Below are 26337 nucleotides of genomic sequence, written 5' to 3' on the forward strand. Positions count from 1 at the left end.
ATTTCATATCAATATCATCATAAACATCAACCTCACCTCATATCAATTAATGTCATCAGTAGCAACATCAACAGTAAGTCACATTCCGCATATACATACACATATAATTCATGCCTGAGATTCACACTTCCCAGACCACACAAGTCTAATAGTAATGTTATTTATCAATAATAGATATATCACATCCCATTAGTCAAAAACATTGTTTTCTTGAAAACCAACATGCAACAGGGACAAACATACATCCCAATAGTTAAGTTCCCTGACCCCAACTATGGTATTAAAAACTATAAACTATAATAAACTCCCCTCACCTATTGTGAGCTCTCCTTCAATTCCTATTTGTGTTGCTCAAACATCTCTCTTGTTCACGCTTGCCAGTCCAAAAGCAAGGTTCTATATTCCAAATTGAAGGGAATTTAGTATAGGTTTCAAAAACAAGGTTAATAACCATATTCGGAGTCAAATACCCCTGTCAAAACATAAAGGGCTGAGGGGTGTTTCGGATTCTACTAAAAGGAGACATCATTTTAAAATTCCAATCGCTCCAATGTGACCGGGGTTCAGTGAAGGTCACAAAAATAACATCAATGGAGGATTGGGGGAATTTTCTCCACCAAATCCTTGAGGAGGATTCTGAGGATTCCACTCCAATTAAAGTGTTCCTCTTGGTGTGGGGGTTCGGCAGCAAGCAACGGCGGCTCGCGGCGGCCATTGATGGTCTTGGGTGGTGGAGAAGTAGGTGTTAGGGTTTGAGTGGCGTTTTGGAGAAGAGGTGAGTCAAAAATTGTGTTTTTCACGCTGAGGAACGTATTTATAATCTGTAGATCTTGCTTAACGAGCTCATCTCGCTAAGCCAGAGTCCACTTTTTGCTCTTAGCACGACAATTCAGGCTTAGCACAACTCCCTCTGCACTATGCCTCACTTAGCGGGCCAAAACTCGCTCAGCGCAATTCCCTCTCTGGTTGCAATTGCGCTTAGCGGGCCCTTTTCGCTTAGCAAGACACTAGAAGTTGTTATTTTCAAACTCCCAACGGTTAGACTATGGAGAATTGTCTAAGGAAGCTCCAAACAAAATTTGAATATGATCCAACGGTTAATGAATCCGAGATTGCGAGTTTTCTCGAATAGGTTTAGGTAAAATTTAAAATATCATAATTTCAACTTAGCTCAACAAAACTCCACATAACTCAACATCCACATCAAGAAATTCACACATGACTAATTCAAGCCATACTTCCACTCATTCAAGTCAACCATTTAGTCAAATAACACAATAAATACAATTAAACATCAATTTATAAATAGTAATATTTCAGGGTGTTACACTTTCAGAGGACTCAAAGTCCTCCCCTTCAGAGGACTCAAAGTCCTCGCCTTCATAGGACTCAAAGTCCTCACCTTTTTAGGACTCAAAGTCCTCGCCTTCAGAGGACTCAAAGTCCTCGCCTTCAGAGTACTCAAAGTCTTCGCCTTCAGAGGACTCAAAGTCCTCGCCTTCGTAGGACTCAGAGTCCTCTGTCATTTATGCTTTTTAGAGACTGTTGTAGTCTCCTTTCATCAACCAGAGGAAAGGAAGCCTGTTGACACGAAGAGACATATATGGTCATCTGCTCCCTTTGTCGAAGACTTACTATCTTTCGACCGAAACTACTTTAGTCTCCCCTTCGTCAACCAGAGGCAAGCGAGACCGTTGACACGCAGAGACAAATATGGTCATCTGCTCCCTTTGTCGAAGACTCAATGTCTTTTGACCGTGACTAGTTTAGTCTCCCTTTTCTATCCAGAGACAATCGAATCCGATGGCACGTAGAGACAAATATGGTCATCTACCCTTTTGTTGAAGACTCAATGTCTTTTGACCGAGACTAGTTTAGTCTCCTTTTGCTATCCAGAGATAATCAAGTCCGATGGCACGCAGAAACAAACATGGCCATCTGCTCTTTTTGTCAAAGACTCAATGTCTTTCGATCGAGACTATTAAAGTCTCCCCTTCATCAACCAGAGACAAGCGAGCCCGTTGACACGCAGAGACAAATTATAGTCATCTGCTCTTTTTTGAAGACCTCAATGTCTTTTGATCGAGGCTATTGAAGTCTCCCTTGCCAACCAGAGACAATCAGGTCTGATGGCATGCGGAGACCATCATGGTCCTCATCTATATTTCAAAGATGACAATGTCTTCAGTCATTGCATGCCTTCAAAAGGCAACAATGTCCTCATCTACATTTCGAAGATGACAATGTCTTCAGTCATTGCATGCCTTCAAAAGGCGACAATGTGCTTATCAACATTTCGAAGACGACAATGTCTTCCGTCATTGCATGCCTTCAAAGGCAACAATGACCATCATTTGCATTTCGAAGAAAACAATGTCTTCAGTCACTGTATGCCTTCAAAGGCGACAAAGTTTGCATTCTTTTGTATCCCCATTCACAAAGTTTCAAGGGTTTAACCGCCTGAGATCTTTGTCTTAACACATTGGAGGGTACATCCTTTATGGTAAAACTAGAGGGTACATCTACTTGGGTTTGACTGAGAACAAGAGAGGGTACATCTCTTGTGGATCAGTTCTAGTGGAGGGTACATCCACTAGGTTGTTCAAAGAGAACAAGGGAGGGTACATCCCTTGTGGATCTTTGCTTGTAAAAGGATTTTTACAAGGTTGAAAAGAAATCTCAAGGACCACAGGTCGCTTGGGGACTGGATGTAGGCACGGGTTGTTGCTGAACTAGTATAAAAACTCTTGTGTGTTTATCTCCTTTTTCCCTACTCTTTTAATTTCCGCTGTGCATTTTAATTTCCACTTTTACTTTTGGTTAAGTTTCTCTTCTACTCCTTATTCACTTAACAACATAGTAAAAGCCTTAGAAGAGTAATTTTTTAATTAGTTAAGGTTTAGGAATAATTAATTCAACCCCCCTCCTTAATTATTCTGAGGCTATTTGATCCAACAAGTGGTATCAGAGCAGGTATCTTGTAGAAAGTTTAACCACTTCAAGATTAATGGCCTCCTTAGATTCTTTGTCTTTCAAAAGTATTTTCAGGAACAGGTTAGTCCAAGATCATGATGAAGACCAAGTTAACTTGTGTCTCATGACAAAATCTGATGAGAATAACAAAGAAGATTCTGTAAGGAAGAAGTGGTACATAGACAGTGGATGTTCCAAGCACATGACGGGAGATGTATCCAAATTCACAACCATTTCCCCCAAAAAAAGTGGACACGTTACATATGACGACAATAACAAAGGCAAAATTATTGGAGTCGGTAAAATAGGTACGAGTTCTTCTACTCCTATTGAAAATGTGTTGCTTGTAGAAGGTTTGAAGCATAGCCTATTAAGTGTTAGTCAAATTATGTGATAGAGGATATAAAGTATCTTTTGATTCTAAAAAATGTGTTATTAAGCATGAGCATGACAAAGATATTGAACATATAGGTTTTAGAGAAAATAATGTTTACATAATTAATTTAAAACAAAAATCTGAAAATGATAGATGCTTTTTAAGTAAAGATTGTGATCCATGGTTATGGCATAAAAGAATTGCTCATATTAACATGGATCATCTAAATAGATTAATTTCAAAAGATCTAGTTATTGGATTGCCTAAATTAAAATTTGAAAAAGATAAGTTATGTGATTCATGCCAAAAAGGTAAACAAACAAAAGTATCCTTTAAATCTAAAAATATTGTTTCTACCACTAAGCCATTGCAATTATTACACATGGATTTGTTTGGACCATCTAGGGTCATGAGTTTTGGTGGAAGTTACTATGCATTAGTAATTGTTGATGATTATTCTAGATATACTTGGACTTTATTTCTTACTCATAAGAATGATGCATTTCATGCATTTAGAAGACTTGCCAAAGTCATTCAAAACAAAAAGAATCTCAAAATCATCTCCATCAGAAGTGATCATGGAGGTGAATTTGAAAACAATGATTTTGAAATGTTTTGTGATGAGTATGGCATAGAACACAACTTTTCTTCACCTAGGACACCCCAACAAAATGGAGTAGTAGAAAGGAAAAATAGAGCCCTAGAAGAAATTGCTAGAACTCTTTTAAATGACACACCTCTTCCAAAATACTTTGGGCCAAAAGCGGTTAACACCCATGTTATATTATGAGCAGAGCCTTAATCAGACCCATCCTTAAGAAAACCCCATATGAACTTTTCAACAATAGAAAACCAAATATTGCACATTTACATGTTTTTGGATGTAAATGTTTTGTTTTAAACAATGGTAAAGAAAGCCTAGGAAGGTTTGATGCTAAGGCAGATGAGGGTATCTTTCTTGGGTATTCCTTACATAGTAAAGCATTTAGAATATACAACAAAAGAACCATGACAATTGAGGAATCAATACATGTTACTTTTGATGAAACTAATATTACCTCCCCGAGAAAGGAGTTTCTTGATGATATTGCAGATACTTTGGAAGATACACAAAATGAAGAAAGAAATCTGAAAAGAAAAAGAGATGATGAAGACAAGGATGATCAAGATGACACAGCACAAGAAAATGATAATCTTCCCAAAGAATGAAAAACAAGGAGAAAAAGTATCATCCTCATCTTTGAAGATCTAGACACCTTAATCTTGAAAAAGGTAATATCAAAACCATTCTCTTATTAAAATTTCTCTTAAGTTGAAATTTTTCTTTAATCAGGTTGATTATGATGACTAACAATTTTTTATTTGTTCATTTTGATTGTTTGAAATTATGAATATGTGTTCTTGATTGAGTTTATCTTCTTTGCATGAAACTTTCATTAAAATATTTTAATCATTTGAAAACTCCAATCTTATTCCATTCATGTCTCTAAAATTGCCTGTTTATTCTGATCTAGTCAAAGCCTTCTATTTAAATTTAGAAATCCAAGAAGGCACCCTAATGTCTGAGGTTTTTGGGATTAAGATGGTCATGTGAATGTATGTATACATGATTTTGATGATGTCAAAAGAAGAATCAAACAAGGCTCATTTTGCTTCAAGATTAATACAAGATTGTTTCAACAAACAAAGCCTTGATTCAAGATTTCTTCAAAATCAAGCCTTGCCTCAAAATGTAAAGATTTCAAGTCATCCAAGGCACAGGTAATGGATTACCAATACATGTAATCGATTACCAAGGCACATGAAAGTGTGTAATCGATTACCCATCATATGCAATCGATTACCAGAGACTCTGAACGTTGGGAATTCAAATTTTAAATGAAGAGTCACAACTGTTCAAGAAAAATAACTGTGTAATCGGTTACACTAATTCTGTAATCGATTACCAGAGAGGATTTTCAAGGAATATCGCCAACAGTCACATCTTATCATTTGGATTTTGAATGGCCATCAAAGGCCTATATATATGTGTGACTTAGGACGAAATTGCAGAGATTTTTGCTTGGCCAAAATGTTTTATCCTCTCTCAAAAGAAAAATAAGAGATATTCCAAGAGAACTTCATTGCCAAATGCTCTCTCAAGAACTCATGGGCAAACACTTGCAAATCCATTAAGAGTTCATCCATGGATCTTCACTGTAATATTCTTCTCTTGAAGAGAGAATTCTTCTTACTCAATGAAATTGATTAAGGGACCGAGGGTCTCTTAAGTTGTAAGGATTCCTGAACACAAGGGATGGGTTATCCCTGTGTGGTTCAGAAGTTGTAAATGGATTTTTACAAAGATAGTGGAAATCTCAAGTGGGTTGCTTGAGTACTGGACGCAGGCACGGGTTGTGGTCGAACCAGTATAAAATTGTGTTTGCATTCTCTCTTCCCTTATCTCAGTTATGTTATTGCAATCAATTTTTCCTTGCATGTTTAAAGAACATTATTAAATTGATTGTTGTTGCTTCTTCTGCATTCTAAGCCTATCCCTCTTAAGTTATTGAGGCCACAAGGTCCAACAGGTCATTGACCAATCCCTATTCTATCATTGAACCCAATTGCCAAGTGAAGGTGTACCATTTGAAGGTGCACTGATTGACAATTGGAATTTTGATTTTTTTGTGCATGATGCCCACCGGTTGGTTTGCACCAACCAAGCGGATATGACTGGAAGGCTTCTTGCCGGTTCATTGGCTTTTGAAAGCCGCATCTTTCATTATCTAATTGTTCGCATCATGCTTCCAAGATCTTCAAACCTTGCACAAGTTTCTGAAGAAGATCTTATTGTTATGTGGGCCTTTCATAAAGGCTTACAAATTGATTGGGCACATCTTGTAAGATATCGCATGCATAAGGCATTGCGATTGAATGCTCCATTGCCTTATCCTCATCTTGTTATCCTTTTCCTTTAACACTTCAGCATCCCTCTTGATTCTGAACCCTATGTTCCAATTAAGAGATCCTTCCTTATAGGCGCTTCAATCATAGCATCCTTTGTGATGTGAACCTGACTAGGAGCGGATCGTTTGATACAAGCTACGGAGTTTTGGATGACGCCACTTCCAGTGAAGGAAGATAAGTCAGGATAGACGCCACAAGGATTACCTTGATAAGTCTGAGATTGGTTCAACAAGGAACCCAAAGAGAAGCTCTCACCAAATTTTATCAAATGCCAAAAGTCCCTTTATTGAAAACAAAAACCAATACTTATAGTGTATCTGAACAAAAAGATAAAAATAGACATGAGCCTTCTAAACAGTTTGGGCCAAAATTACAATAAATAAAAATTATAACTAAAAACATATTTAACTTGGGCCTTCAAATTAGTTTGGGCCTTCAACAGCAATTAATAGTCTTGGTAGTGCCTCTGCCTCTGGGCCTTCATCTTTCTCCACTTGGGCCTTCAATCATCATCAATGGCAACTATACAAATGACCAGCCTAGTCTCTATGACGTGTTGGGCCTATTTAAGTCTGCCTCTGGTCATGGGCCCTTCAAGTGCTTCATGGTCCTTGCCCTTAGTTGTGTCCTCATCACTCCCTCCTTCTTCAAAAGGATTTTTCCTCAAATCCAAGGCTCCTCCATCTACATCAAAAAGAGATAAATCAGACACATTGAAAGTGGCACTTACATTATACTCACTAGGCAAGTCAATCTTGTAGGCGTTGTCGTTGATCTTCTCCAACACTTTGAATGGTCCATCTCCTCTAGGTTGAAGCTTGGACTTCCTATGTTCTGGGAACCTCTCCTTCCTCAGGTGTACTCAAACCCAATCACCTGGTTCAAGCACAAATTTCTTTCTGCTTTTGTTTTTTGCCTTGCATAGCTCGCATTTTTCTTTTCAATTTGAGCCTTCACTTGCTCATGCAGCTTCTTCACATACTCACCTTTAGCCTGTGCTTCCTTATGCTTAAACATAGCAATGTTAGGCATAGGCAACAAATCAAGAGGAGTCAAAGGATTAAATCCATACACTATCTCAAATGGTGAACAATTAGTTGTGCTATGGACAGCCCGATTATAAGCAAACTCAACATGAGGCAAACATGCTTCCCAAGATTTAAGATTTTTCTTTAAAACAGTCCTAAGCAATGTGCCTAAAGTCCTATTGACTACCTCAGTTTGACCATCAGTTTGTGGGTGACAAGTAGTAGAAAACAACAATTTAGTACCAATCTTACCCCACAAGGTCCTCCAAAAGTGACTAAGGAATTTTGCATCCCTATCACTGACAATGCTCCTCGGTAATCCATGAAGCCGCACTATTTCTTTGAAAAACAAATCAGCCACATGACAAGCGTCATCCACTTTCTTGCAAGGGATGAAGTGTGCCATCTTAGAAAACCTGTCAACAACAACAAACACAGAATCCTTTCCATTCTTGGTTTTGGGCAGCCCCAAAACAAAGTCCATAGATATGTCAATCCGATGATATTCAGGAACAGGCAAAGGAGTATACAATCCATGAGGTTTAACCTTAGGTTTAGCTTGTTTACACACAATGCAATGACCACAAAACTTATGCACATTACGCCTCATATGAGGCCAAAAGAAATGCTCTTGCAGCATTTCCAGGGTCTTTTGAATCCCAAAGTGTCCCATCAACCCCCCCTCATGTGATTCACTCACAAGCAACTCTCTAATGGAACACTTAGGCACACACAATTTATTTGCTTTAAACAAGAATCCATTATGCCTATAGTAACCATTTTCAAAAAACTTTTCACATGCAGCAAAAATTTCAGCAAAGTCCACATCATGCACATACATGTCTTTCAAAGACTCGAGACCAAACAGTTTAGTTTCAATCATAGCAAGTAAAGCATGTCTCCTAGATAGCGAATCAGCCACTACATTCCCTTTCCCCTTTTTATGTTTGATGACATATGGAAATTGCTCTAAAAACTCTACCCACTTAGCATGCCTCTTATTAAGCTTTCCTTGGCCTTTTAAGTATTTTAAGGACTCGTGCTCACTATGGATGACAAACTCTTTGGGTAATAAGTAATGCTGCCAAGTTTGTAAAGCTCTAACCAAAGCATACAATTCCTTATCATAAGTTGAATAGTTAAGGGCAGCGGCTCCTAACTTTTCACTAAAATAAGCTATCGGATGTCCCTCTTGCAACAAAATAGCCCCAATACCCACATTTGACGCATCACACTCAATTTCAAATGATTTTGCAAAATTAGGCATAGCAAGAATGGCTGCATTAGTTAACCTATGTTTGAGGGCAGCAAAGGCCTCTTCTTGTTTCTTACCGCATTTGAAACCCACATTCTTCTTAACAACTTTAGTTAGAGGTGCAGCCAATGTACTAAAATCCTTAACAAGTCTCCTATAGAAACTTGCTAAACCATGAAATCCCCTCACCTCACTCACGGTCTTAGGTGTTGGCCATTCTTGGATGGCCTTAACCTTTTCCACATCCACCCGTACTCCCCCAGCACTAACAACAAAACCCAGAAACACCACATGATCAGTACAAAAGGAGCACTTTTCTAGGTTGGCATACAATTTTTCTTTCCTAAGCACACTTAAAACAGATTGCAAATGTTCAGCATGCAAATCAAGACTAGTTCTATAGATAAGAATATCATCAAAGTACACCACCACAAATTTCCCAATAAATTCCCTTAAAACATGGTTCATCAATCTCATGAAAGTACTAGGTGCATTAGTAAAACCAAATGGCATAACCATCCACTCATACAAACCATATTTTGTTTTAAAGGCCGTTTTCCATTCATCTCCCTCTCTGATTCTAATCTGATTATAACCACTTTTCAAATCAATTTTAGAAAACACATATGCACCATACAGTTTGTCATACCCTAATTTCGTCCGGGGACTATTGCTTGATGGCATGCAACCTTTGATTGACTGCTTCGAAGTACTTGGCACCCTTTGTTGCACAATATGTGAAGTCCCGAGACGCGCCAGAAATCAAAAGGAAGCATGGTTACGCCATCCGTGAAATTCCGTAATGTGACGGAAACCAAAAGGAAGTATTGTTACGCAATCCGTGAGTTTCCGTAACTTTTTCGAAAGCTAAAAGAGAGTAAATACATGATTCGTAAGGTTTTGTAACCTTATGCAAAGAAAATAAGTGTCGTTACGAAATTCGTAAAGTTTCGTAACGTTACGGAAAAAGAATCACCAAAAAAAAGTAAAGGGGTGTATTTAGTAAAAAAGGGGGTGTAAATAGCAACTAGGCCCACTTGGGCCTTCCAGATTCTTCCTCCAGAAGGCGGTTGCTTCTGGAGGAAGCAACCTGGCTCGCCTGGGCGAGCTGGGTGGCAAGCTCCTCCCCTATTTTGCTATAAATAGGGGGAGGAATGTAGAAGGATGGGGATCGGCCTTCTTGACACTTCGTATTCTCTTGAAATTGCTGAGGAAAATTGTTTCCGTGAAGAAAATCCAAGCCGAGACGCTTCTGTAACGTTTCCGTGGGTAATTACGCAAAGATTTTCAACCGTTCTTCGACATTCATCGTTCGTTCTTCATTTTTCTTCGGTCTTCAACCGGTAAGTACCCCAAACCGAGCTTTTCAATTCATTCTATGTACCCGTGGTAGTCCCCATTTGTTTCGTGTACTTTTATTCTCATTTTCATTTACTTTCCATACCCCCTTTTGACGTGCTTCAGCCATTTATTTAAGTCATTTCTCGCCTAATCAAAAAATAAAATAAATTTCCACCGATCATTTGATTTGTAATATCCGTTAATTTCTGTTAAAATGTATTCCGACCGTTCTGTCGTGCCGTATGTGACATCCTGGAAATTTCTACCCGGAATTTTTGTAAACGGTGTATTTTGAATGATTATAGGTTAATTCAGTGTATACGCATATATGTTCCTGGTAGAAGTAGGAATAGTGGGGGCAAGATAGGCGGGTTAGGCCAATTAAGGAAGAGAAATCCATAACTGGAAGGTTATAGGTTAATTCTTAATTAATTAGTCTAAAAATCATCGTTTTGCGTGCGACTTAGAATTTAACAAAACCAACCTCTGAACCACGCTCGGGGTTTCATTCTGAGCGTTTTGATATATATATTGTCTACTTTCTAAAACTGGCCCCGACGGGTGCAGAGAAGCGCGAGGGACTAGAACCAGAGAAATGGCACGCAAACCGAGGCATGATTATAGTGTTTCAAAGGTCAGATTTTTCTCACTTCCTGTGGCTGTGTATGGGTCACATCAAAAGAAAAGTGGGCCCTTTTTGGCTCCACTCAAATGGAGACATGTGGCATAGCTTAAAATAAAATAATAAGAAAAGAGAAAAAGCCTTTCTTTTAAACTAAAAAGCTGTATTCTCTCTCCTCACTCAGCCCCAAAATTTCATAAGCCTTTTCCTCTCTCTCTCACGTTGCCATTCTCTTCTTCTTCCTCCACCATTGAAGCTCCAACAAAGCTCCAACCTTTGGTAGCCATTTCTGCTCCAAATCGCGAAAGGAAGGCATTTTCGGAGTCGTGAAGCGCATCTCTACGTGTGGGACCTCGAAATTTCAGGTTTGGGTAGACTTCTTTCTCACTTGATTTTCGTGGGTATGGGGCTTTGGGAGATATGATGGGCAGTTTTGCTTGGTTAATGCTTTGTGATAGTTATTTGTGAAGAGATTTGACGAAAGCATGCTAAACTTGTTATGTTTGGATGAGTTAAGCTTACCCATTCAGTTTTAGGGTTTTTATGATGATGCTTTTGATGTTGGTGTGCTGAAATTGCTTATGGAAAACTGCTAGGGATGAAGGGTAGAGTTAACCTAGGGTTAGAAAGTGAGAATATGGTGTTATGAGTGGAAAAAGAGTGAGTTTTTGAGAGTTGGAAGGCCAAATCTGGATTTAGTGGTATTTGGAGGTTAAAGTGAGTTAATCCTAGTTTGAAATGTCATTTAGGACTTATGAGGAAGCTTGGGCTGTGCTAGAGAGAAAAACAAATGACCAAAGTGAACAAAGAGCCATTTTTAGGGTAAAATTGGGTGTTGAGGAGTCAAATTTTGATTCGGTGGAATTTTAGGTGTAAATCCAGTTTGAGCAAGTTTAAATTGATGTTATAGACTTGTGTGAGGTGAGAGTTTGCTCCAAATTTACCTCATTCTCAATTTCACTTCTCAAACCTTGAAAATCCATTAAATTGAGGGATTTTGGATACCTAGATTTTATGTTGCTTTGGTCTGAAGCTTGTCCTTGGTTTAGACATGATTGGTACATGATTTGGGACTTGTAGGATTCAATTTGGGCAAAATTGGATGAGGGAAAGAGTGGTTTTCGAAATCTGTGCCTTATGCAGAATTTTGCTGTTGGAATGTGCAGCAGAATTTTGTATAAGTGCAGAAAAATGCTTGTGTATGGCTGGTTGTGAAAAGGGTAGTACATATGGGGTTCTGGACATTTTCTAGCAGATCCCAACGGTCAAAATGTAGAATTATGTACTAGAGACTTCCAGTACAATTTTCGAGTCGATCCAACGGTTAACTAACTGGAACAAAGAGAATGTTACTGGGTAATTGAATGTGGAAAGCTGTGATGTTGGGTTGTGTTTTGGGCAGAGTTTTCTGCCTTTGCCCTGTTTTCTTGGCTGTGTTAGTTTGTGATGATTGAATGTTGAATTACTTGGATATTTTTGAAGCTTGGGAGGATTGATGGGGACCCGACGTTGAGAGGAACGAGGATAAGGGCTACGTGGGAGTATGTGAGCTCAGTTGGAGGTGGGCAACAGGGGATGGTGGGTTATACGTGATTTGTGGATGTGGAGAATCGTTTTGCACCATCGCCCGACCGCCACCTAGTACCACATGTAATGGGTACCCCATAATCCTACAAGCTTGAAATGAGGAAGTGTAGAAGGGTGAAACTTCCTGCTTTTATTCGTTGACCACAGAGTGATACCTGGAGATATGTCGCGGGGGTCAGGAGACCTTGGGGACGTCAGGTGGGGTGCTATTGCCCAAAACCAAGCTTGACCAATCCCGACCCAACCTGTGATGTACCTAAGCAGGCGAGCTCTTGGCAGTCAACAAATAAAAGGAACTAAGACCACAAAGCAAGGAGGCTTGTGTGGTGGCTGGCCAGCTATGAACTTTGATTGATATATAGGATATGGCCTCTGGTAATCGATTACAAGGCTTAAAAGTGAAGACAGGAAGCTAAGATGGTCTCTGGTAATCGATTACCAAGGGGTGTAATCGATTACCAGGCTTAGAAATGGGACTGGAAGATTATGGAGGCCTCTGGTAATCGATTACCAGTCTGTGTAATCGATTACATAGAGGAATAGGCCACTGGTAATCGATTACCAATCGATTACACAGTGCCTTTTTCAGGTTTTCATGTCCTGAAGCTGTGTAATTTGAGTTTGGCCTCTGGTAATCGATTACCAAGGCTGTGTAATCGATTACCAGAGATGAAAAGCCTAAAGATACCCCTTTTACTTGCATGTAGTAGTTATGAGACGCATTGTGTTGCGGCGTAGTTAGATTCTCGTGAAAGAGTCTACCCCTTTCTTTTCTTTCTTGTAGATCGTGATGGCGGCACAGCTAATCCATGATCAAGTGGAGATGGAGTGCCTAGAGGGAGCTTGGGAGACCCTCGAAGGCAACACGAGGTGCCGATTTTGGGGCACGATTCGATTTACGGCTACTTCATTGGTGCATCCAGATGAACCCGCGCGCACACTTCAGCGTACTGTGGAGTGGATACTACCCACGCCTACACCATACCGTCTAGTGGAGCCAGTCCAAGTGATTGAGGTAACGCCATCCGAGGAAGACCCTGAGGAGGATCTCGAGGAGCTACCTCCTGAGCCTGCTGTGGATGCTCTTGACTTTCTAGAGGGTGATGAGGACCCACTCCCTGAGGTGGATTCTCCCGAGGACATCATGTTGGCATCTGAGGCAGACTCTACGGAGGATAGTGGTCCTGGAGAGATGGCGATCAGTGGAGGCTCTTCATCATAGTAGACAGCTCATTAGATTAGTTTTATATACTTTTGAGGGTGGGTGTATCTAGGACTGACTGTTAGGTTTACTCTTTTATTTTTGTACGGGTAGACCTATTGTATAGGAATTTGATGATTGTATACATATGGCTGAAGCCACCATTGTGGACACCTTTGCTCTGGATGACACTATGTATTTTGTAAAACTCCCATATTTTGGACAGCTTTTAAATGATGAATGTAGTTATGTTTAATCTTGTTATTTGAAAAGAAAGTATTAGCAAACTTTATTTGCAAAGGAGTTTACTAACCGTATTTTATTTTATTATTTTCACGTGACGACCTAAAGTAATGGTTGGTATACTCTTCCTTTTGAAACAACAAAATAGTTTAGAGATTACGAGTGGTAAGAAAGAAATGACTCCGAATAGAGTTGTGAACTGGCCATTCAGGACTCTATAGTGAGGATTTTCCTTCTGCACCTAATTATTGTGAAAAGAGAAAGAAATGAAAAATAAAAAGAAAAATAAAATTTACCATGGTTTTTGTTATTTAAATCATTACTATTAAACCAGTCATTATTTTGGGGACGCCACACCGTAACCACGTTGGAAATCAAAAAAGAGGTAAACTAATAATATAATAATCAAAAATACCTTTTAGTAAAATAAAGCGGAAAAATCAATCGGACGTTTCTCTTTGGGATTTCTCATTCTTAATTGAATTGACTAAATAACTAATGTGAAATTAAGGCTAAAATCAACCCGCAAAGTCAAGCTCGTCCACAAAAAAGTCACTAAAAAAAAGGAATTGAAAAGTTCAATATCTCAGTTTTTTTACCAAGTAAATGGATCATTTTTAAGGTCCAACGCCTTAAAATGACCACCTTCCAAGTAAAAAGAATCGCTTGATTCGCCCTTAAAAAGAACTACGTAGGTCTGATTTCCTCTTCGATGGAGGGTACGTAGGAGCAAGAGCCCCGCTTTTGTCAACCTCAAAAATAAAAAAGAAATAAAAGGTAAGATAACACAATTTCACAATTCTAAAAAATAGGTTGTTGTCCTTTGAGACAAATGTGAGAGGTGCTAATACCTTCCTCAAACATAAATACAACTCCTGAACTTAGAAATTTCGTTGTGGCTGGTTTCCTTCGGTTTTTTCCGACGTTTTCCACAAATAAACATTGGTGGCGACTCCGCGTATCTTTCCTCCTTTGGAAAGCGCACCCGTGAGCCTCGCCTCGCTCGCCCACAAAGGGGCATGTTGCGACAGTTGGCGACTCCATTGGGGACTATTTTTAGTGAGTTTGGCCTATTTTAAGGAATTGTGGAATTGTGAAACTTTGTGTGTGCATTTATTGAACTGTGTAAAATGTAATAACTGCAGTCTATTTCGCATTGTTTACACTGCATTCTAAGCACCCACGGGTTTGAGTAAAAAGGGATCCTATACCCGGGTTCATGGGAATCTAAGGAGTGGAGGTGAATCTATGATCATGCTAGGTCTTCGACTTGCTTGATAATAGTGAAACCTCATCTAGAGCTTTCTCTCTTTATAATATGTTGTCACTGGTATTCCATACCGCCACAATATTATTATCTTGAGTGATGATACCTCTAGAAAACGGCCATGTGAGTTATGAATTGTTGGGAGTAGTTATTAGAGACCCCTAGATATTGTCCTATAGGTTCCCAAATAGGGGCATAGAGCAAACACGCTCCGTGCCATTTGTTCTCATGCATTTTTTTGCGAATAGCACGTAAATTATAGTTGTGCTAGTGATATTTTTTTCTTTAGAGTAATATGTCACTTTTTAATACTTACGTTGAGGCGCCATAATGCCTAAAATGTAGTATTAAAAAGATGGATCTTTTTGGTCTCGTATATGTAAATTACCCCTTTGTTTTGTTTTCTTTCCGTTTCATGCATACGCATTGCATCATTCATATCAGAGTCTTGATCCTCCCCATTTTTAGGTAAATGATGGGGACAAATCAAAACGGAAAAAGATTTTATCAAGTCAAGATTAAGGGTCTAGATGTCACCAGCCTCAAGGAGTTGGGACGATTGATGGGACCTCTCCAAAGGCAAGCCTTCCGCAAAGTGTACGAAAAGATTTTAGATTTGACCGCAGCGGAGGTATTTACGGAAGCTGTTGTATCCCTCGCCCAATACTATGACCAGCCGTTGAGATGCTTCACGTTTAGGGACTTCCAAATGGTACCGACTGTCGAAGAGTTTGAGGAGATATTAGGATGCCCTCTTGGGGGAAGAAAACCGTATCTTTTCTCCGGGTTTCTTCCCTCCTTGAGTAAGATTGCAGCTGTGGTCGAAGATTCGGCAAAAAAGTTGGATCGCATGAAGCAAACTCGGAACGGTGTAGTGGGCCTGCCACGAAAATACTTGGAAGGCAAGGCAAGGGATATGGCAAGCCAAGAGAAGTGGGTCCCGTTTGCGGATATACTAGCTTTGCTGATCTTTGGGGTTGCCCTCTTTCCGAACGTGGACGGTTTGGTGGACCTTGCCACAATTGATGCTTTCCTTGCATATCACCATAGCAAGGAGAGTCAAGTGGTGGCTATCTTGGCGAACTTATTTGATACCTTTGACCGAAGGTGTGAGAAGAACAGCGCACGGATTGTCTGTTGCTTACCCGCTCTCTGTGTGTGGTTGGTTTCGCACCTATTCCAACAAGACATAAGACACCCGTGTCCGCTTCAAAGTTATCGCTCGTGCGTCAAAAAAAGAAGAGTCGATTGGGACCAACACTTGGCTGGGATAGGAGCTAACACAATTAATTGGTTTCCTCGATGGAAGGAAGGAAAGGAGGGAGTTCTCTTCTCATGTGGGGACTACCCTAATGTTCTGTTGATAGGGACGAAGGGTTGTATTAACTATAATCCCGCACTTGCCATAAGACAGCTAGGGTACCCCGTGAGGGGAGCGCCAACGGAAGAGAGCCTCTCGCCTTTCCTTGTGAGAGATTTCGGCGCAGAAAGTCTCAAGGTTGTACAAAGAGTCCACAAGGCGTGGAGAAGTCCATTGAGGAAGGATAAAGAACTTAGGGGCATCCGTAATGGCATCATCGGCGGCTATCATGAATGGCTAAGAGTTCATACGCGAGGGTTAGATTGGCTCTCCAAATTGAAAGTTGTCAATGAGGAGAATTTCGAAGCTCCGGAAGAGGATGAACAAATCCAAGCTCTAAAATTAGAGCTAGAGAAGGCAAGACTCGCTAAAGAAAAATTCAAGTTAGCCGCTACAAACATCCGGAAAGAGTGCACCGAGTTATGAGAGGAAAACACGGCCACTGAAAGAGCCCTTGAACAAGAAACCAAGAGGGCTCGCAAGGAAGAACATGGTCGAGATAAATTCCGAGGAGCTTTGTGGGGTAGCAATAATGAGCTCAAGCTCCGGAGGGAGGAAAGAGACCAGCCACGGGTACAAGGCATGATCTTAAAGGAAGAATTAGCTGCTTGCGCAAGATCCAAGAGGAGTTTGGCTCAACACTTGGAAGCCACGGAGCGAAGCATGCTAGCCATCATAGGGCAGTACAAGGAAGAGTTGAATCAGTCTGTGACCCATGAACAAAAGCTAGTACAGGATTTCGCACAAGTGTACGCCGAAAAGGAAGCAAGAGGGATGGTGATTGATGCATTGCATCAAGAAGCGACTATGTGGATGGATAGGTTCGCCTTGACCTTAAATGAAAGTCAAGACCTCCCGGGGCTACTAGCCAAAGCGAAGGCCATCGTTGAAGTGTGTTCAGCCCCTGAGGAAATTCACGGGCTAATCAATTACTGTCAACACATGATAGATTTGATGGCCCATATAATTAGAAACCGTTAGGTTCTGTTGTAACACTTTTGTATGATCTTGGCTAGATAAAAGCTTTGTTCCTTCTTATAAAACGAGAAGTTCTGAAACTCATCATGTTATCTAAAAATCTTGAGGTGGATCCAAGTGCTCCGATCATTCATTAGCATATTCATGTTTTGGTGGCATACTCACCATTGTTTGTTTCTTTAGGGAACTCAAAATAACTAAGAAAGCGTAGAGGCACCCCTATAACACTCGATCTAGAAAAATGGATAATGAAGAGGGAGTGCAAGAATAGATGAAGGCCGACCTATCGGCCTTAAAAGATCAAATGGCTTCTATCACGGAGGCCATGCTAAAGCTTTAGAAAACTATAGAGGATAATACCACGGCGACCGCTTCCAACACAGCAAGGGAAGTGAAACCGGTGCTACAACTCACAATAAACTTGGGCCGAGATAGAAACACGACGGTGTTCAGTCAAAGGTATAGTCCTCAAGCTTACCCTTATGGCTTGCCTCCGGACTTCACTCCCCATACCACTCCGAAAGATTTGAGCCAAGCCCCTACCTTCGAGGGGCAACTCCCTCCTTATGCCGACTATCCCCTGCAAGAAGATGATGAAGGAGATGCCCATCTAGGCCCTCTACTTCCCCTCAAAGATCCGGCCCCCCATGAATTACCCCAACCAAACATAGTCCGCCATGTCCCGTCTCCACCCGCACCCGTAAATGAATCCGTTCCCTTTGCAAAAGATAAGGGAAAGATTGATTCACTTGAAGAGAGGCTAAGAGCGGTAGAGGGCCTTGGCAACTACCCGTTCTCGGATTTAGCGGATCTGTATCTGGTACCTGACATCGTTATCCCTCCCAAGTTCGAAGTACCAGATTTTGATAAATACAAAGGGACGACATGTCCAAAAGGTCATCTTCGGATGTATTGCCGAAAGATGGGGGCATATTCTACGGACGAAAAGCTGTTGGTGCATTTCTTTAAAGACAGCTTAGCCAGAGCAGCAGTGGCATGGTATACCAATCTGGAAGCTTCTCAGATCCGGTCATGGAAAGATTTGGCGACTGCCTTCATTAGGCAGTACCAATACAACACGAATATGGCTCCTGATCGGAACCAGCTTCAGAGTATGACCAAGCGAGAACATGAGTCCATTAAAGAATATGCCCAAAGGTGGAGAGATCTCGCAGCCCAAGTCGTCCCGCCCATGACCAAGAGGGAGATGATCACAATTATGGTAGATACGTTACCTACGTTCTACTATGAAAAGCTGATAGGGTGCATGCCAGCTAACTTTGCGGACCTCGTCTTCGCTGGAGAAAGAATCGAGTCCGGGCTGAGAAAAGGCAAGTTTGAATATGCCTCCAACATGGCCCCCAACAACAACAGAAGAGCCCCAGTGGTGGGCATGAGGAAAAAAGGAGATACCCACACGGTCACCACCGCCCCTACATGGATGAAAGCACCCCAAAATATCCAAAACTCATACCAGCCCAACCCCCCGAACTTTTCAATTCGAGCCAGGAGCTCCGCGAGCTATAATAATGCACGGCGCACCCCCCCGAAAGATGATTTCTCTCCTATTCCCATGGCATACTCTGAGTTGTGGCCTTCATTATTGGAAAATCATTTGGTGGTGGCCATACCCGGGAAGGTCTTCCAGCCACCATACCCCAAGTGGTACAACTCGGATGCCAAGTGTGTGTACCATAGTGGAGCCCCTGGACACAACATTGACTCCTGCCTGTCGTTCAAATATAAGGTGCAACACCTAATTAATGCCGGCTGGCTATCATTCCAAGAGGAGGGCCCTAACGTTAAAACTAACCCACTAGCCAGTCATGGAGGGGCTAGCATAAACGCCATCAAAGAGGATGGGCCATCACGGGCAAAGAGATTGGAAGATGTGGCTACATCTAGGCGGTTCATCTACCAGTCGCTGCAAGCGGCATGCATGGTCTCTCTGTGGTTCTTCCCGCGGTGGAAGAATTGCTTCAGCGGCTCAAGGACTGGGGGCAGCTCGAAGTGTCCAAAGGAGGGAGGGAAGAACCACAGATTTGCATGCAGTCAGAAGAGAAGAAGGTTCCCCCAACCCCCAAAGCCCTAGTAATATGTTTCACTAGGAAAGGGACCGGCTCCACGCCCATATACCCCTGGACAGCGCCCAAGCCGATTTCGATTGCATATCAAAGCAATAAGGTCGTTCCGTGGAAGTATACCCCTCCCGCTTTTGGAGAAAGAGTTGCAACCGAAGTTGACTCCTTGTCAGCCAAGGTGACCAACATCACCGGCCTCAGTGGTGTAACCCGTAGTGGCCGGGTGTTCGCTCCCCCTCACTCGGCGGAATTGCCCTCCAAGGGCACCCATGATCCAAGAGCCCGCAAACGTAGCCACCCCCTCAAAAGAAGTGGATCCTCCGGTGGAAAGAGGGGCTGAAAAGAAAAAAGGTCTTCAAGGAAAGACGGTGACTTTGGAAGAGGCTCATGAGTTCCTTCGTCTCATCCAACAAAGCGAGTTTAAGGTAGTTGAGCAACTGAATAAAACTCCAGCAAGGATCTCTTTGCTTGAACTGCTCATAAACTCCGAGCCTCATCGTGCGCTGTTGATAAAGGTCCTCAACGAAGCCCACGTAGCACACGATATCTCATTTGAGGGTTTTGAAGGCATCGTTAATCATATAACCACCAATAACTATATCGCGTTTGCGGAAGAAGAGATTCCTGTTGAGGGGAGAGGACACAACAAGGCTCTACATGTGTCTATAAGATGTATGGACCATGTCGTCGCAAAGGTACTTATCGACAATGGTTCAAGTTTAAATGTGATTCCGAAGACCACCTTGGAGAAGCTTCCTTTTAGTGCATCACGTTTAAAACCAAGTTCGATGGTGGTACGAGCCTTTCATGGTAGTCGGCGGGAAGTGATGGGGGAAATCGACATCCCCATTCAGATAGGCCCCCACACTTGCAATGTGGTGTTTCAAGTGATGGACATAAATCCCGCCTACAATTGCCTCTTGGGGAGACCTTGGATTCATGCGCTGGGAGTGGTCCCTTCGACGCTTCACTAGAAATTGAAGTTCACGGTTGGTGGACTTTTGGTGATAGTGTCAGGCGAAGAGGATATGTTGGTGAGCTGCCCCTCCTCCGCACCATATGTAGAAGCAGCGGAAGAATCTTTGGAAACAGCTTTCCAATCCTTCGAGGTGGTGAGTTGTGCCTCTGTGGAGACGAGCCCGCTGCAACCTTCTCTCTCTAATGCGGCCATAATGGTGGAACGGGTGATGCTCAAGCACGGATATGAGCCTAGAATGGGTCTGGGCAAGGACGGCCTCGAGAATGTCGACGTGGTCGATATTAGGGGAAACCCATACAAATATGGGTTGGGGTATGAACCCGGGATGCCGGGAAGGAGGAATGCGCTGTCAAGATTCTGGGCGGATAGGGCATGGCCCGGCCATATTAGCCAGTGTTTCACCAGTGCTGGAATAATGTTTGAGGAAGAGGTGGTAGCAATAGGAGAGGAGTTCCCTCAAGACCCACCAAATTTCGTGCGACCATGCCATCCCGATTCCCAAGTGGGGAACTGGCGCGTGGTAAGCCAGTCAGAGGTCTATATTGCTGATTCAATGTAATTAGAGGCTATAGTTTCCTTTCTCTTTTGTTTTGTGAAACTAACCTTATTAAATAAACAAAGAAATCTTGTTTCATCTGTTCTTGCAGTTCCACATTTTCTCATATCATTTTGCATGTTTTTGTTCTTTTGTCTTAATTGGTATAGATGTGAGGGTCGATTCTTTGAGGATCCTAACAACGAGGGTTTGACAATTGATTTCGACCGAGATGTAAGCCAAACGATCAACGAAGAAGAGGAAGAGGACATCCTTTCACCAGAGTTGGAGAGGTTGATCGCTCAGGAAGAACGCGAAATGAAGCCTCACCAAGAGGAGACCGAACTGGTAAACTTAGCGATCGAAGAGGGAAAGAAAGAAGTAAAAGTAGGAACCGGTATGGCTTGATGGCATGCAACCTTTGATTGACCGCTTTGAAGTACTTGGCACCCTTTGTTGCACAATATGTGATGTCCCGAGACGCGCCGGAAATCAAAAGGAAGCGTGGTTACGCCATTTGTGAAATTCCGTAATGTGATGGAAACCAAAAGGAAGTATTGTTACGCAATCCGTGAGTTTCCATAACTTTTTCGAAAGCTAAAAAAGAGTAAATACATCATTCATAAGGTTCCGTAACCTTACGGAAAGAAAATAAGTGTCGTTACGAAATTCGTAAAGTTTCGTAACGTTACGGAAAAAGAATCACCAAAAAAAGTAAAGGGGGTGTATTTAGTAAAAAAAAGGGTGTAAATAGCAACCAGGCCCACTTGGGCCTTCCAGATTCTTCCTCTAGAAGGCGGTTGCTTTTGGAGGAAGCAACCTGGCTCGCCTGGGCGAGCTGGGTGGCAAGCTCCTCCCCTATTTTGCTATAAATAGGGGGAGGAATGAAGAAGGAAGGGGTTCAGCCTTCTTGGCACTTCGTATTCTCTTGAAATTGCTGAGGAAAATTGTTTCCGTGAAGAAAATCCAAGCCGAGGCACTTCCGTAACATTTTCGTAACATTTTCGTGGGTAATTACGCGAAGATTTTCAACCGTTCTTCGACATTCATCGTTCGTTCTTCATTTTTCTTCGGTCTTCAATCGGTAAGTATCCCAAATCGAGCTTTTCAATTCATTCAATGTATCTGTGGTGGTCCCCATTTGTTTCATGTACTTTTATTCTCATTTTCATTTACTTTTCGTACCCCCTTTTGACGTGCTTCAGTCATTTATTTAAGTCATTTCTCGCCTAATCAAGAAATAAAATAAATTTCCACCGATCATTTGATTTGTAATATCCGTTAATTTCTGTTAAAATGAATTCCGACCGTTCGGTCGTGCCGTAACCACGTTGGAAATCAAAAAAGAGGTAAAATAATAATATAATAATCAAAAATACCTTTTAGTAAAATAAAGCGGAAAAATCAATCAGACATTTCTTTGTGGGATTTCTCGTTCTTAATTGAATTGACTAAATAACTAAAGTGAAATTAAGGCTAAAATCAACCCGCAAAGTCAAGCTCGTCCACAAAAAAGTCACTAAAAAAAGGATTTGCAAAGTTCAATATCTCAGTTTTTTTACCAAGTAAATGGATCATTTTTAAGGTCCAACGCCTTAAAATGACCACCTTCCAAGTAAAAAGAATCGCTTGATTCGCCCTTAAAAAGAACTACGTAGGTCTGATTTCCTCTTCGATGGAGGGTACGTAGGAGCTAGAGCCCCGCTTTTGTCGACCTCAAAAATAAAAAAGAAATAAAAGGTAAGATAACACAATTTCACAATTCTAAAACATAGGCTGTTGTCCTTTGAGACAAACGTGAGAGGTGCTAATACCTTCCTCGAACGTAAATACAACTCCCGAACTTAGAAATTTCGTTGTGACCGGTTTCCTTTGGTTTTTTCCGACGTTTTCCACAAATAAACGTTGGTGGCGACTCCGCACATCTTTCCTCCTTTGGAAAGCGCACCCGTGAGCCTCGCCTCACTCGCCCGCAAAGGGGTATGTTGCGACACAGTTCATCAAGACGATCATATAACCTGGGGATTGGATGCCTATACTTGATGGTGATGTTGTTTATGGCTCTACAATCAGAACACATCCTCCATGGGCCGTCCATCTTGGGTACTAGAATGACAGGTACAGCACACGGACTCATACTATCTCTCACCCAACCTTTGCATAGGAATTCAGACACTTGGGCAAGGATGCTGCTGGAATGAGATCAATGTGATGCTCAATTCCCCTAAATGGTGGCAAACCATCCGGTACACTTTCTGGAAACACATCATCAAAATCCTGCATAAGAGACTGAATACCAGAAGGAAATTTAAATTCATCAATTGGGTTAGCATGCATCATCTGACGTTGAGAAAATAATAAATAGAAGGGTTGTCTCGCACAAAGCACCCTCCTTACCTCCCTTTTTGTTGCTAAACAAAGCTGTTTGCCCTCAAGTGTTTCACTCTTTTTGTTTTCTCTCTTTTCCCTCTCAAGTGTTTCACTCTTTTTCTTTCCTCTTGTTTCCTTCTCAAGTGTTTCACTCTTTTTTCTCTCAAGTGTCTCACTCTTTTTCTTTTCTCTCATTTTTATCTAATCCTCACAAACCTCTCTAGGGGATAACGGTTTGAGAATAATTTTCTTGTCATCTTGCTTGAAAGAGATTTTGTTGGTGAAGCCATCATGCACTGCCTTGGTATCATATTGCCACGGTCTTCCTAACAGCACATGGGTCGCTTCCATTGGGACCACATCACACAACACCCTATCATTATATCTCCCAATGGTGATCTCCCAATGGTGAGACACACCACAACCTGTTGAGTCACTTTTACCTCTTCATCTTCACTAAGCCACTGAAGTTTGTATGGTCTAGGATGGGGCTTAGTTTCCAAATTCAGTTTGGTCACTAATATGGAACTTGCAACATTGGTACAGCTTCCTCCATCAACAATTAAAGAGCATAGCTTACCATTAATTGCACACCTGGTGTGGAAAATATTTTCTTTATGATTGTCATCCAGTGGTTGCATCTGATTTCCCAACAACCTTCTCACCATCAGCATATCACCCTGCATAGCTTCCTCCTCATACTCTTCTTCCACTTCTTCTTCACTAATTTCAGACTCACTAGTGATTTCTCCATCAGCCTTCATGATCATGGTCCTCCTGGTTGGACATTCAGAAGAAATATGTCCTCTGCCTAAGCACTTGAAGCATTTTATGTTTCTGGTTCCAGTATTGGATGAGGAAGTGGAGGTGTTATGTTTGCTTCCACCTACACTGGACGCTGCTGACTTTCCCTGCGGGGATGTGGCTGCAGGGTGGAACGAATTACCTCCCTCCTTCTTGGATCTGTTGGCCCAGTTCTGGTTGTAAGTATTGGGTGAGTTCCTCTTTGTTGCACTTTTTCTTTTAATTTGTTGTTCAACCCGGAGTGCCCTATGTAACAAGTCATCCAACGCCACATACTTCTGTAATTCAACAACATCTCTGATTTCAGGGTTTAGACCATTCAGGAAACGAGCCATTGTGTTTTCGGATTCCTCTTCGATGTTGGCCCTCACTAACGCCATTTCCATCTCTTTATAATATTCTTCCATAGTTAAATTCCCTTGGGACAACCCTTGGAGTTTCTGTCGCATGGTTCTGTTATAGCTAGTGGGCACATACCTTTTTCTCATCACCCTTTTCATCTCAGTCCATGTATCTACCTCTTGCCGTTCCTCTCTCAGGATTTCTCTCTGGTATTTATGCCACCAAACAAGGGCATAGTCAGAGAATTCAGTTGCTGCTAGTTTGACTTTCTGCTCTTTTGTGTAGTCATTGCAGGCAAATACATGCTCAATCTTCATTTCCCAATCTAGGTAGGCATCTGGATCACTTCTGCCTTTGAAGGGAGGAACATTGAGCTTTACTCCCTCAACCCGATTCTGCCTCGGCCGGTCATTACCGCCATTGTTACCTCTATTCCCACCTATATTTCGTCTAGCATTCTGATTGGCTTGGTTCTTCAAAAATTCTAGTCGTCCAAAGACCTCCCCATTGTTACGGTCCAGCAAACGTTGCATCTGTGCATTCATTGCATCCCGTAATAGAGGCTGAGCTTCGTCCAACTGATGATACTCATCACCACCATCTCCACCTGCTCCAGCCATAATTCAACAGAAAAAAAAGAGTTTGCAATAAAAATTATTAAGGTTTCAGGACCGCACCACACTCTATTCACGTGCTTAACTCTTAGATGGTAGTACACTCATGTTTGATGCTCTCAATAGGCTTTGGTGCAATGTATTCCCTCTTGCCTTTTACCACTCGTGTTCCCTCTTAAGTTCCTGGATGGACCAAATTAGACGCACAAGGTAATATAAAATAAAAGGAAAGACAATATAATGATCACAGACAAATTTGATTTGGGATAACAACTTGGACTTGATTTGGATAGCAGATTGGATTTGATTTGGATAAAAGACTAGATTTGATTTGGATAATATATTAGATTGGATTTGGATAACAGATTAGCTTTAATTTGGGTAACAGATATGATAACAAATAAGATATTAGGTAGGATAACAGATAAGATAACATATATGACAAGCAAACTTCAAATGCTCATAATTTTTGCTACGGTTGTCCGTTTGAGGCCCACTATATGTCAAAACGCTCAGAATTCAGAGGAGAATCCCTGGGCAAATTCCCAAAATTTGGCCCCACAATTTTCTCAAAAATGCCTCTAACTGCCTTAATTTTGTGTTCAAAGATCAAACACCGAAATCTCTTCCAAACTTTTTTTTTTGCAACTGTTTTATGTTTCTTTTTCTTTCTTTCTTTCTTTCTTTTTTGCAACTGTTTTCTGTTTCTTTTTTTTCGTTCTCTCTTTTTTTTTGCAGACGTCCAGCGATTAGAATTCGTTCAATAGGCAATCATCATTAAGCAAATTTGACAGTTTAGCAATTCGACAATTAGGCAATTTTTACCCAAACAAAATTCGAATAGGCTGAAACAAAAGTTATGAACATAAGACAGAATACAATACGACAGGCACAAACAGAACTCAAACAGATTTTTTTTGGACACAAAGTCTGAAAGACACAAGAACAAGAACAAAAAACGTGACAAGAACAAGAACAAGAACGAAAGAAAGACACAAACAAGAAAACAAATAACAGAACAAGGACAAAACACGAACCTGGAAAAATTACAAAGAAAAAAGAATAGGATAGGATAAAACCTGGATCAAGAGCCGAAGCTCTAATACCAGATGATGTGAACCTGACAAGGAGCGGATCGTTTGATAGAGGCTATGGAGTTTTGGATGACGCCACTTCTAGTGAAGGAAGATAAGTCAGGATAGACGCCACAAGGATTACCTTGATGAGTCTGAGATTGGTTCAACAAGGAACCCAGAGAGAAGCTCTCACCAAATTTTATCAAATGCCAAAAGTCCCTTTATTGAAAACAAAAACCAATACTTATAGTGTATCTGAACAAAAAGATAAAAATAGACATGAGCCTTCTAAACAGTTTGGGCCAAAATTACAATGAATAAAAATTATAACTAAAAACATATTTAACTTCGGCCTT

The 26337-nt window shown here is 41.3% G+C and overlaps 1 protein-coding gene across 1 annotated transcript; it reads right to left on the reverse strand.

The window, feature by feature from the left end:
• Nucleotides 1–22920: 22920 nt before the first annotated feature.
• On the reverse strand, nucleotides 22921–24911 carry LOC114373463. Its single transcript, XM_028330930.1, has 2 exons — nucleotides 23589–24911; nucleotides 22921–23064 (listed from the first exon to the last, which is right to left on the reverse strand). Exons 1-2 carry the CDS (start codon nucleotides 24909–24911, stop codon nucleotides 22921–22923), a joined length of 1467 nt encoding a protein of 488 aa, XP_028186731.1.
• Between the last annotated feature and the right edge of the window lie 1426 nt (nucleotides 24912–26337).

Source organism: Glycine soja, chromosome 2 (genome assembly GCF_004193775.1).
Source record: "Glycine soja cultivar W05 chromosome 2, ASM419377v2, whole genome shotgun sequence".
Lineage (NCBI taxonomy): Eukaryota > Viridiplantae > Streptophyta > Magnoliopsida > Fabales > Fabaceae > Glycine > Glycine soja.